Source organism: Sinocyclocheilus rhinocerous, unplaced genomic scaffold (genome assembly GCF_001515625.1).
Source record: "Sinocyclocheilus rhinocerous isolate Xijiao unplaced genomic scaffold, SAMN03320098_v1.1 scaffold70, whole genome shotgun sequence".
NCBI classification, from domain to species: Eukaryota; Metazoa; Chordata; class Actinopteri; order Cypriniformes; family Cyprinidae; genus Sinocyclocheilus; species Sinocyclocheilus rhinocerous.
In genome coordinates this window covers 524,284-537,092 of record NW_015624555.1, presented here as the reverse complement: position 1 = coordinate 537,092, position 12,809 = coordinate 524,284, and the positions used below count along the sequence as shown (strand labels likewise).

At 37.8% G+C, this 12,809-nt stretch overlaps 2 protein-coding genes across 3 annotated transcripts in view; one reads left to right on the top strand and one right to left on the bottom strand.

The window, feature by feature from the left end:
* Positions 1 to 1,220: 1,220 nt before the first annotated feature.
* LOC107742480 (fructose-bisphosphate aldolase B) overlaps positions 1,221 to 12,809 on the bottom strand; it is a 17,360-nt gene continuing 5,771 nt past the window's right edge. Inside the window, exons 2-10 of the mRNA XM_016555455.1 lie at positions 4,234 to 4,336; positions 3,403 to 3,515; positions 2,945 to 3,156; positions 2,683 to 2,737; positions 2,424 to 2,584; positions 2,174 to 2,257; positions 1,919 to 2,093; positions 1,633 to 1,832; positions 1,221 to 1,453 (exon numbers count right to left, since the gene is read on the bottom strand). Coding sequence (XP_016410941.1) covers positions 1,358 to 1,453; positions 1,633 to 1,832; positions 1,919 to 2,093; positions 2,174 to 2,257; positions 2,424 to 2,584; positions 2,683 to 2,737; positions 2,945 to 3,156; positions 3,403 to 3,514 — 1,095 coding nt within the window. The 5' untranslated portion in view covers position 3,515; positions 4,234 to 4,336 and the 3' untranslated portion in view covers positions 1,221 to 1,357. The remainder of the gene's footprint in view (positions 1,454 to 1,632; positions 1,833 to 1,918; positions 2,094 to 2,173; positions 2,258 to 2,423; positions 2,585 to 2,682; positions 2,738 to 2,944; positions 3,157 to 3,402; positions 3,516 to 4,233; positions 4,337 to 12,809) is intronic.
* Positions 7,012 to 12,809, top strand: part of LOC107742465 (E3 ubiquitin-protein ligase BRE1A-like) — a 21,232-nt gene continuing 15,434 nt past the window's right edge. For both annotated transcript variants that reach the window (XM_016555435.1, XM_016555442.1), the window contains exons 1-8: positions 7,012 to 7,097; positions 7,998 to 8,188; positions 8,768 to 8,836; positions 9,561 to 9,659; positions 9,760 to 9,907; positions 11,629 to 11,814; positions 11,908 to 12,023; positions 12,101 to 12,247. In XM_016555435.1, coding sequence (XP_016410921.1) covers positions 8,021 to 8,188; positions 8,768 to 8,836; positions 9,561 to 9,659; positions 9,760 to 9,907; positions 11,629 to 11,814; positions 11,908 to 12,023; positions 12,101 to 12,247 — 933 coding nt within the window. In that variant the 5' untranslated portion in view covers positions 7,012 to 7,097; positions 7,998 to 8,020. The remainder of the gene's footprint in view (positions 7,098 to 7,997; positions 8,189 to 8,767; positions 8,837 to 9,560; positions 9,660 to 9,759; positions 9,908 to 11,628; positions 11,815 to 11,907; positions 12,024 to 12,100; positions 12,248 to 12,809) is intronic.

The following is a 12,809-nucleotide window of genomic DNA, read 5'->3' as shown; positions in this document are numbered from 1 at the left end:
TGACACGCGAGAGTAAAGAGGTGTGTTCGACTTGAAGATCGATCAGTGTATGACATCAAAGTACGGCGAGAGAAACCATAAGCAACAGGGTTTGGCTGCCGACTTGCACTTGTACTCTCAGACTTGCACTCTCAGACACTTGCGCTTCCGCTAGCGACGTCACTTGCAGTCTTTATTTTTTTTATTTTGTTCTATTTATTGATTACTTTTTGTTTGAATCTCTCAACAACAGTAGCCAGGTGGTGAAGACAAGAAAAAATAAACTAAATTACAAAGTCACTTGCAATCGACACTTGCACTCTCCGTTACCTGCAATCGACACAAATCGTGCGTGTTGCCAATGGAGACGAGACGCTGTGGTGGTGATTAAACGATTACAACTAATTTTATACTATAACATACAGGGTCCCGCAAGAAAAAGACAAGACCCGCAAATCCGTGGCCACAGAACAGCAGAATATGAACGCAATGCACAAAGTCTCGTTAAGCGTTTTCCTCCCGTAGAAAAACATAAACGCTTGAGTTTAAGTGGAGAAGAGGGACAAGAACATGGTGTCCAAACTTCTTAAATATGGCGCCACCCCAGAGGTATAAGTAGGCTTTTGTCAACATATCGTTCATTATGAAAACATATTTTGCTTTTTACTGTTCTGGGGTGCGTTTGCCAAAAGCATCGTTAACTGACTATGGTCGCAAGTTCCATTGAACTCTATTGGTAGCGACGGAACATGTCACCATAGTTGCTTTTGGGAAATGCACTCCTGATTGATTGCACAACATGTACACAAGCAATAACTGTCAACCTGTAAAATGTATGATTTGAATTTTCCCTATCAGAATAGGAATATGTGGGGAAGGACAGCAGCAGATGAAGCAAGACAGAAAAACCTGCATGGCATTTTGGTGCTCTTCCAACAATCTTCCTCTTTGTAACTAACCCTTCAGCACCTCTTTTGCTGTGTAGGAAGTCAGATTGACCAGCTGATATCAGACACAAAAGCATATTACTTTCAAGTTTTATACCTTGACAAGTTAATTCTTAGTAAAGAGAAGCACTACAAAATGGTTGACAAAACTCAACTCTACCCCTAACGTTTACACAAGGAATGAACTCAAAAAAAAGTGGGCATTTTATCATTTATTTCAAAATGAAAAGCATTCGGTGATTCAAATGCATGAAAACTGAAATTAATTTCAATGAATGGAGTCTAGTTGAGTCATTTTTGTAAGAACTGCATGAACATTTAATTTGTACTATTAACGTGTACACATGAACATGTTGTCATGTCATCTTGAATATCCTTTCCATGTACATTTTGTACGGTCCAGCACAAGTTGCTGTCGTTTGTTGTTGATCTTAGTAGACATAGCTGGCAGTAAAAAGGGACTGTGTAGATGCTTGATCAGCCTGACCTGAGGGTTTGTATTCACCTTTTGATGCAAGACTATTGGTCTGAAGAGGAAAAAACAAAAATCATCAATATATGCAGCTTCGATCAATATGGTAGGCCTATAAACTGACAGTATAATAAAGCACAATATCATTTAGAAGTTTTGAAAAGTTGCACTATAGTTGTGACTTGACTGCCCACATGCAGTATTTTAAGTTTGAATCATATTGTCATTGATTACCTTGGCACGTGTGACAAAGGCATCCTGTGCGGCCTTCTTGTTTGCTGCTTGTCCCTTCCATGCAGCAAGAGCCGATGCTTGGAGAGCACGGCCATAAGAGAAGCTCAGCTTCCAGGGTCTGTGCAGAGGAAGCTGGTTCATGGCGTTCAGATTCAGAGAGGCCTCCTCCTCACTTTGACCACCAGAGAGGAAGCAGATGCCTGAGAATCAGAATAGAGATGTTGGATCGTTTGAAGAGCACTCAAATTGAGACCATCCTCTGAGGACCAGTGGAGGACTGTCTTACCCGGTACAGCAGCTGGCACTGTGCGTCTGAGCGCAGTAACTGTTGCCATGGCAACCTCCTGAGGGGTGTACTTCTTGGTACAGGAGTGTCCAGCGGTGACCATGTTTGGTTTGAGCAGAGTTCCCTCCAGATACACATGGTGGTCAGAGAGAGCCTTGTACACAGCCGCCAGGACCTTTGGATGCAATTTGTTGGGAATTATTTTTGACTGATAATTTGGCTTTGCTCGGCTTGTTAATCTGGGAGGAAGTTTACCTTCTCGGTGGCATACTGGCACCGTTGCAGATCATGATCTCCGTCTGGGAGGATCTCAGGCTCTACAATAGGCACTAGGCCATTCTACAGGAACGAGGAAGAGTTAATGAGAAAAAAGGATCTTATAGACAGTTTGTAAAGAATCTTAAACAAATTACTGACATGCTATCAATTGTTTAGAGTCGTGTGAATGGCTGTTTATGCACAATTAATAGGATTCCATGAACCAAGCACATTCTGTTAGACATACCTGTTGGCAAATGCTGGCATATCTGGCAAGAACATTGGCATTTTCAGCAATTGCGAGAGCAGAGGGGCAGCTGTCAGAGATCTTAAGCACACAACGCCACTTGGCAAAGTCACAACCATCCTTCTTATACTGGGCACAGCGTTCAGACAGACCGTCCAATCCTGAGTGAAACGGATCAAGCAAAAATAGCTTCCTTTAAAATGGATACAAGTCAGGAGAGATTACTGTCATGTTAATATGCATTTAAGTAAAAATGTACCCTGTGTGGTTGTCTCTCCATCGGTACCAGCCAGTCCTGCTGTGCCTTTGTCCACCTTTAGGCATAGAAGCACAATTAATACTTTTATTTATAACATTACATTCCAAAACTAATGAGATAACCTTGTATGTATACAGAAAAAGAGAGAGAAGGCTTCTACCAGTCCTTTGGTCTTCTATATGGCTATAGCAAGCATAGAAATGCATAAACACGTTCACACTATGTTAGAGAGAACATTTTAAAAAGTGCACCGAAATCTCACCTTGATACCAACTACGATGCCCTTGTCCTTGATGACTTTTGGAAACAGAACTCCCTGGTGTGATTTCTGGTACAGTGTTTCATGGAAAAAGATGACACCACCAATATATTCAGAGACTGAATTGTCTACAGAGAAGAGGATGTCACGAAAGCTGCGACGGTTCTCTTCAGTGTTCTCCACTTTTATCTTCTGAAAACGCTTTGCCATGGTGCCTAGAATATGAAACACATCTAAGAACATCTGCTGGAATGCAAGCTTGCCATGACATATTCAAAAACACAATTCATTATTAGTACAACCATAAAGCTGGAAAAATGCAGTAAGACAACACTGTTAAAAAACAATTATAGCACCCATTCAGCAACATCTGAAGTATTGTCATTGCTTATTGTTGATAATTAAATACATATTGCATAGAGTTGGTACTCTTTCCCATGCAATACACCACACATTCTTACCTGTGGACTCATCTGCAGCCAGAATGCCTTTTCCAGTAGCCACAATGCGCTGGGCAATTGTGGAAAGCTCCTTTTTCTGCTCCGTAGAGAGAGCTGGAAACTGATGTGTCATGCTGGGAAAAGAGCAAAAGTAAATTTATTTGCTAAAATAAAAAATACCAATAACCTGTCATTTCTAATTGTAACCTGTAACTTCTATTATTCAGATCACTGGGTTATTCACTGCTATCTGTAAATATTTGGCCTGACTGTTGAACTGTAGTCCAGAGAAACACACTGGCTCCTCCCACTGAACAAACAAGTCCAGGGTTCAGTCATCTGGTAGACCAGAGTATTTTGCAGTTTTCCTTGCTATTATGTGCAAAGAAAAAGTGCAAAACGTTTCACACATTAGTGCAATATCGTTAAGAACTGTACAAAAGTGTCTTTCATACACTGTGTATTTATGAAAGAAGATTTACCTCCTTTTTCGCAGTAAACGAACATGCCATTTGCCTACGTATATAAAAAACTGCAAAATGCAGCGCCTGCATTCATCCCGTAGATAATTTGCAAACTGCACAATCTAACCAACATACAACCAATACAGTTCTGAAATTTCAAAGAAATATCTGAAATATTCTTACAGTGATTTATGACTTGCATTAAAGAGCAGAACCTGAATATTTAGCGATATCATTGCACTGACACATCTGCAGTTTGTGAGTTCGATTCAACGTGTTTATGTATTGCTCTGCCCTTCCAAAATACTACATTGACTTACAAAATAAATATTAATACTAACTTGGTAAATGCGATGATAAAAAGAGAATTAAAAACTTCCATGCTTACTTGATTGGTCTGAAGTCGAGCAGCACTATGTATAAACTTTAGATGGAGTGGCCTCTCCTCGATGGGTTTTAGGGAATCGGGACAGAGCGATTCGAACAAGTCGCTATTTATTCGAGAGCAGAGGCAGGACAAAAGTGCTGCGCACGGGCGTGCTCAACCTCCAAGAACGCCATTGGTTGGGATGTTGGACGGGTGTGTGAGAATATCTGCGTATGTGGACTTTGGAAGAAGAGTTTTAACTCCATCCATCCCTGACCTTAGTGTTACACATATTTAAAATGACTTTACAGAATCTTTATAAAACCATGAATCAAGTGTGAAGCACAGGGCTGGAAACGTGAGATCTGAGATAACAGAGTTGATTTTCAGGTTTCTTCAGTTCTTGCGTTATCATACACAAGTATGTACTCTGCAACCTTTCTGTGAAAGCCACACTGTTTTATATTCTGACTGGCACAAAAGGTGTAATGTCCCACTGCAATATGATAATGCATACAATGCATAGACTAGTGAATGTGAAAGAATACACAGTGACAATAATTCTCCTTATGAAAAAAAACTATGCTATTATAGATCCTGACAACAGAGCTATGACATCACACAAGGCCAGCAGTTGGGTGAGGTTTACACAGGGTGTTCTATTAACTGTGTTTAGAGGTGCCTGCAGTGGGGAATCCAGGTGAAATCATTCATTCGATGCTTTTAAACTATAAAATGCATGCTTTTTTTAATTTCACAATTCAGTTGAACTTCACAAACATTGTCATTCATAAGAAAACATCCTCAGTTGTGGCACTTTATTTAAAGTATGCAGTAAAAGTAAAACAGCATGTCCAAATGTGTGTGTGTGTGTGTGTGTGTGCTGGATGAGTGTGGTTAACAAATTTGTCTGATTGCCATTGACATCAGTCACAAACACATTAAGGGAATGCTTGTGGGAGAGAATTACATCAACAGCAGTTGATGAAATCATTTCGGCAGACAGACAAGACGTGGTCTGATGAAAGGGTTTGAGCAGTCAGGCCATTGATAAACTTGCTGCATGATGAAGACAAAGACGTGCACGCACTGATGCATAGACACTTTCAACTAAGAACAAAAGTCAAGGGATTTCACAACATGAACTCTGTATTCAAAGGCAAGAGTATCAAATGCACGCTCAAGGACAGAGTCCAAATATTAGTTCGTGCACAGAGCGTGACACTTAAATGCAATGAAGTAATGTGTTGAGTCAAAATACACACACACACACACACACACACAGAGACAAATGAGGGTACCCCCACATTACCAGGAGTTTCAACTGACTTTATGGTTTTATATTGAGCTAATGATATTGTCTGTCCCCCAGTCCTCACAGAAACCTTTCTGATTTTTTTTTACGTTTTCAGTAAAGGTTTCATTAATTTAGCCGCTTGAAGTACAGGGACAGTCGCGTTGTGGGTAAAGTCAGGTTTGCTTACATTATGAATCCATTTTTGGTTCTATGGTGTAGGTCAAACCAGCACACACACAAGCAAACATAAGGAAAAGGCTGCTATAGTAAATACAAAACAATACAGTGTACACACAATACATCTTATTTGTCCATGTGAAGTTATTAAACACATAAATATCCAACAGCACAGTTGATCTGGAAACAGCATACGTCTTTAATTTATTTACAAGAGTAAATATTTATGTCTAACTTTTAAAAATTATATACTGTACTTTAACTAGTATTACATTTTAAATATCTCTTTGGATTTGAGACTTTAGTCTTTGCAACTTTACAGATCTTCTTTATGCACCAAGAGCTTTTAAGTTGTAACACTTCAAAGAGAAAGGAAAAATTTTAATCGCATCATATGACCCCTTTAATTGTGTACTGTTCTCTCTCTCGCACTCTCTTTCTCACTACACACACACACACACACATAGAGGTTGGACAAAATAATGTAAACACACAGTAAATAGCTTTTAAATTCCTCCATTTGAATGTTGTGTATAAGAACATCTGCCAGTTGCTTTAGAGATTTTAATTGCAAAGACTGTTGTTCTTAAAACAGCAACATTTGGGCTGTAAAGGTTACAGATGCTCCGGCTAAACAGGCTGATTTGAGTTTGAAAATGATTTTTTGGAAGTCTAACAAGTCACCCATTACACTAAGTGCTTGTACTAAACACTGCTGAACACAACTTATACTACACAGACTAGAGAATACTGACAACGAAAAGATAAGTAAAAGGTAATGTAAAAGGTTTTATTTTTTTATTATTATTATTTTACTGTAGTTTACTGAAATGCCAATAACCCATTTAATAATGGGTCCAATGGGTAAATTATAAGATGAAGCAAAATATATCAGCATCATTACTCCAGTCTTCAGTGTCACATGATCCTTCAGAAATCATTTGAATATGCTGACTTGATGTTGAAAATACTTAATGCTTAATATTTTTGTGGAAAACCCTGATATATATTAGATTTAGATTATATATATATATTTAGATTATTCGATGTGTATTTATTTACAAAAATAGCCTAATTAATTTGCTTGAATATTTCATAATATTTATGCTGAACTCATCAAAGCCATGTCTCCTTCCATTTAACCTGATCCATTTTGTATGCCCCAAAATTAATGCAATAAAAAGAGCATACAGAGTTGAGTTGTGTTGTATTGTGATGATTTTTACTGTAAGCGGTAGACCTGCAGTCAGTCCTTCCGCCGTGCGGCGGCGCTGCAGTTCTCGTGACTCCAGCAGCAGCAGCAGCAGAAGAAGAGAAGAGAAGCAGCGCTGTGTTTCCGAAAGGAGGCTCGGATGAAGCGCAGCAGCTACATCCACAAAACCATCTCACAATCAATAGAAATCTAAATTAGGTAAGACATTAACACAAGTGCGATAACTAATTTGTGAGAGCGTTATTAATAATGCAGAGTGAGTTTTCAGCGCTGAGAGGCGTCAGATCTCACAGTGTTCTCATAGATCGGTGTTGAGCTCGGGATTTTACTACAAATAACGTTATATTTTCTTACATTCGCGTAACTTATAATGTATTAATGACGGCTACGAGTGTGTGTTAATGTGTCCACTAACAATACAATACAATACCCTTCTATTCTCTGAAATAATATGAAATAAACATTCAGTATCATGGTATTTATTAAGGTACCATGGTATTACCATATGATACTGATCTGATACCATGTGATGTGATCAGGGTTTCATGCTACTAGTAACTTACTCCTGTACAAATCAGTTTAGGCTTAGTGTAATGTTTGGTTCTATTTTACTACTACTACTAATAATAATGAAAATGTTGTTATATTGTTATTATTATTAATACATAAAGAAAAACATTCCATCTGAAATGTGTAGATTTATATATATGTCAGGCATATTTACATTTAAATGTTAGTATTAAGGGTTTAAAATAGTGTCACTCTTGTTATGAGGTTACAATAATAATGATAAACAACCATTATATTTGTTATGCAACATGAATAATAAAATAAAACAACAACAATTATTATTATTGTTTTATTTTTATTATTTGATTAGCTCGTGTATTGTAACTTAGTCCAGCTGTTTTGAAGCGTATTTCTCCAAGGATTTCCCCCTGATTGCTTGATTCTCTTGTTTCTCTGTTCTACATTGACTGTGTAAAGGCGGTTTATTTTAGCACAGTTCAGTAACGAATGTTCGGCACTTTATAGCCGTTCAGCACTTTTGTGATGACGTATGATTGTGTGTTGACTGTGATGGTGTCTGTCTCTCAGTGAGGTGCTGCCGCCGGTGCGGGATGTCAGGTCAGAAGCGCCCCAGCGATCCCAGCAGCTCTGCCTCACTCAGCGCTCCTCCAGAGAAGAAGAAGGGCGCTGAGGATGGAGAGGGAATGAGCACTGGATCTGGAGGAAGCACTGCCACTGCTGTAGAAACGGTCATCAAACTGGGTGGAGGGTCCAACCAGGTCAGATGCTTTCTGAGATCTTAATGTGTGATTCGTGCTTTCTGTTGTTTGTGTTTCCCCAAGGTTTTTTTTTTAATATAATGTCTTACATCTTACATTAATTTTCAGATAAGTGGAGTCTAGTGCTGGGCGGTTCATACCGAATACCGGTGTTTATTTTTGTTATGATATGAATTTTTAAAATACCGCAGTGTCGTTTAAACAACGTTCGGAACGCGACAATATTCACTCATCATGACAGTAAAATCAATATACTGCAGTATTTCCTCTCTCAATCAGTAGAAAATATGGTTAACACCCGGTCATGCATGAAAAAAAAAAATACCGTCATGTACCGTGAAACCGGTATAATTTTGAAAAATACCGTGATATAAATTTTTGGTCATACCGCCCAGCATTAGTGGAGTCTGTCTGTGTCTGTCTGTGCTAATAGTTTTGTGTATTTATCGGTTCTATATTGTTGTTATGGAAAAATGAATTCTAAATCTCTTCAATTCTGAATTGTGAATCTTAAAACTGATTTCTGAATCTGGTCCTTTATCATTTGGTTCCCATTGACATTGTATTTCGTTCTTGCAGGAAGAACAAGATATTAAAGCTCTGCAGATCAAAAACAGGAAGTTGGGAGAAGCCCTTGACCAAAGACAGGTAGATAAGACCTTTATATTTATGTATGATGTTACAAAATATTTCTATTTCAAATAAATGCTTTTCTTTTGAAATTTCTATTCATCAAAGAATCCTTAAAAATGTCAGTTTTTGCAGCACAGCTGTTTTAAAAAAAAAATTTTTTTACATAATGTTTCTTGAGGAGCAAAACATATTAGAATGATTTCTGAAGGATCATATTGTGTGACACTGAAGACTGGAGTAATGATGCTGAAAATTCAGCTTTGCATCACAGGAATAAATTATGTTTTAAAATATCAAATAAGTTATTTTTAATTGTAATAATATTTCACAATATTACTGTTTTTACTGAATTTTTCATCATATAAATGTAGCCTTTGTGAGCATAAGAGTCTTCTTTTAAAAACGTTCTTTCAGAAATCTCAAACTTTTGAATGCACTATATAATGTTTTATTATACTGTTATTGTAATACATTGTGATTTTCCACTGAAAAGTGGTGCAGGAAACAGTGATACAGATGTATACATGCAAACATAGACTGTTGTGTTGCTGCAGGTGATTGAGGATGAACTTTGTGAGCATAAGAGTCTTCTTTTAAAAACGTTCTTTCAGAAATCTCAAACTTTTGAATGCACTATATAATGTTTTATTATACTGTTATTGTAATACATTGTGATTTTCCACTGAAAAGTGGTGCAGGAAACAGTGATACAAATGTATAGACTGTTGTGTTGCTGCAGGTGATTGAGGATGAACTGAGGGAGAGAGTTGAGAGGTTGGAGACTCGTCAAGCGACAGATGACGCGAGTTTGTTGATTCTAAACAGATACTGGAACCAGGTCATTTTGGTTGTATTTACAGTCTACATAAATTCAAGTTCTATTTCTCTCAAATGTTACCATTTTCAATGCTGAATTTTGTTCCATCTTTCTTTTTCAGTTCGATGAAAATGTGCGATTAATTGTGCGTCGCTATGACCAATCAGGGAGTGAGCCTGTGGAAAGCCAACCTCCTGAAGGACGCAGCTTAAAACCTGGAACACCAGAACCGGATGGAGACTCAAACCAGGAGAGAGCAAAAGACAGAGGTACAAAAAAACTGGTGTAGATGGAAATCAAAATGCACAAATCTGGCAGATGTTTCTTACTATTTTTGAAAAAAAAAAAAAAGAAATAAAAATCATTAAAAGCTGTCACTCATCTTAGTTCATCGCGAGCTCACATTTATAATCAACGAAGCTCTCTACACTGCGCAATGAATCTCTTATTTACACCCTGTCTACACTTTGCTTATGAAAGGATTCATGAGATATGTCTGTGATACATTACTCAACGCTGCAAAAACACGTAACGTTAGAAACCTTTGAAGCTCCCCTCAGCGATCACAATCACAAGTATGATGATGATCGGGTCAGTCGCACTAGTGCTCCTAAATATGTTTTCATAGTCGCACGCAGTAGTTTTTCGGTCGCACTGTAGAGCCCTGTGATGCGTTCTCGGAGAAGTCACACACCAGACGCGTCACTTTCACAGAGTGGCAGCGGACCCTTCTTGGCCACTCCAGCAACGGACGCAACCCGGAAAACTATCGGCGTTGATTTTTGCCTATGACCGATAGTTCCGCCAATCAACTATCGGTGCCGATTAATCGGCAAAACCGATGAATCGGTCGACCTCTAATTAAAAATATTAAAGATCATAACTGATCACAGATCAGCACGGTGTCTTCATATAACAAAAGTTGATTATCAGTTAACTAGGTCTTAAATTTGAGGACGGAAAAACAGGAATCATGATACAGCTTCATGTGATTAATGAACTTTATAAGGGTATGATTTAATGAAAGAAATGTGAGGGCTGCACATTCAAAGTAAAAATACAACATTGTTGCTTTTTTTCAAGCTTGTGGTTTCAGAGCTGTTTACAATCACTGTACAACGCACATTTATGCCAAGTGATTGCATACTGTTGATGAATTATCACAATATTTAATTTATGGTGTTTATGTCTTATGAATATAAGAGTACATAAGTCCTGGTGCATTTCGGTCTTGTTTATAATTGAAGTCCTTATGCATAAAATCTTTTTTTCTGATTATTATTTGTGACACAATATATAGATTTGACTAATATTGTCACAATAATCTTTTTATTGCATTCAAACACATTATTATAAAAAACGTTTACAATTTCTTTGGGAAAATAAATGAAAGAATCTTTTATAGAATTTAATGTTTAATACTTTGTTTTATAATTGTTTTTATTAATTAATTTTTTTGTATTGTGTACTGCTATATTGGTTTTCTAATGTATAATCTTTGCCATGAAATAGCATGTGAAGCTGATGTGGCAATAAACTTAAATTAAACTGTAAACTTTATTATAATATCAGCAAAATCCAATACCAGTCAACCTCAAATACTGCATGTATTGATATATTACTAAATAAACCATGTATATGTACGTATTAAATAAAACATTATGCAGTATCCTAAACTGTTTTGCAGTTGGATATGTGTCCCAGCCTATTTAATTAAGTAAAAGAATTGTATGGGTTTGTTTGTATGGACATATGCTATTAATTTTGTTTGTGCAAAAATTCAAAAGTACAAAAAAAAATTTGATTTCAGAAACTGCCAGTAGAGTCTCACAGTGGTTGAACTCTTCAATAAATTCAGCATTCGCTCTGTTCCCCTTCATTAAAATGGACAGCCTGTTTTTTTCAAGGCCAGATCTCCTTTTTTTTGTGTGGGTTTAGTCTTGCCTTTAACTCAGACAGAAATCTGTTTTTGTTGTAATGTTTCATACAGGTCAACAGGGGGAGGCAGCGAGCTCTTTTCTGGCCATGTTGGCCAGCAGCACCAGTGAGGAGATAGACGCAGAGCTGCAGGAGCGATTGGAGTCCAGCTGTAAGCAGGCCAGACGTGTGGTAGAAATCTACGAGAACCTGAAGAACACAGTAGACCAGCTAAAGAAAGATATGGAGTCTGGAACAGGTGAGACAGACTCTACTCTCATGGGTCACTAATCATGTCTTAGCTTTCTGTTCATTCAGCGTTTAACGTGCATTTTCTTGTGACTTCCTTCAGATGGCAATCTCTGGGATGTCGCTGTCTGCCTCAACACCCTCCTGACCAATGAGAATGAACGTCTCCGGCAGCTGACCGACAGCCTCCAGCAGAAGCATAGTCACATGACCAGCGAGGTTGGTGGTTGATTTGTTGACATGTTTATCTGGTAACCTTGTCATATTGAGTGCTTACAGTGTATGTGCATGTTTAGTCTCGTCCGCTGGGCCGCGCGGCGAATCGTGCTGATAACAGAATCAGCGAGCTGCAGGTTCTCATTGAGGAGCTGCAGTGGGACATGGAGAAAATCAGACGGAGAGAGAATCGTCTTAACACGCACCTTGCAGAGGTGCTGGAAAGGGTGAGTGGTTTTACCCTACAAAGTCACCATGAAATCAAAATAGACACTATTTACCATCTTATAGGCAGTGTTAAATGGAAATTCTCGCCGTGTATTTTCTAAATGCATGTTATTGATCTTATAGTGGTCAATTCATCCATGCATATGTTGGATTTTTTTTTTTGACCTTGCATGGGATATAGTATGGGAACTTACTGTTAACAGTTTTTTTTTCCCCATTGAGTTTTTACAATATTTTACAGAAAATATGTGAAAAATATTGTTTTTTGAACAACCTATGAGAGCCTGTTCTAGTACACCCCCAAAACAAAATCAAGACTTTGTAAAAGAGCATAATAGGACCCCTTTAAAATTACACTCATTTTTTTTTTACAGTGTACTGTAATATTTAATTTTAAGTCTTTCCTTTTCGGCTGACATCGCCTGGGCCAAAAATATCCTTAACGAATAGCCAAAGAACTATTTTAATGAGTTAATTAATGAGTGATGTGATGTGATGTGTATGTGGCCAAGTATGGTGTCGGAATTTGTGCTCTGCATTTAACCCATCCAAGTGCACACA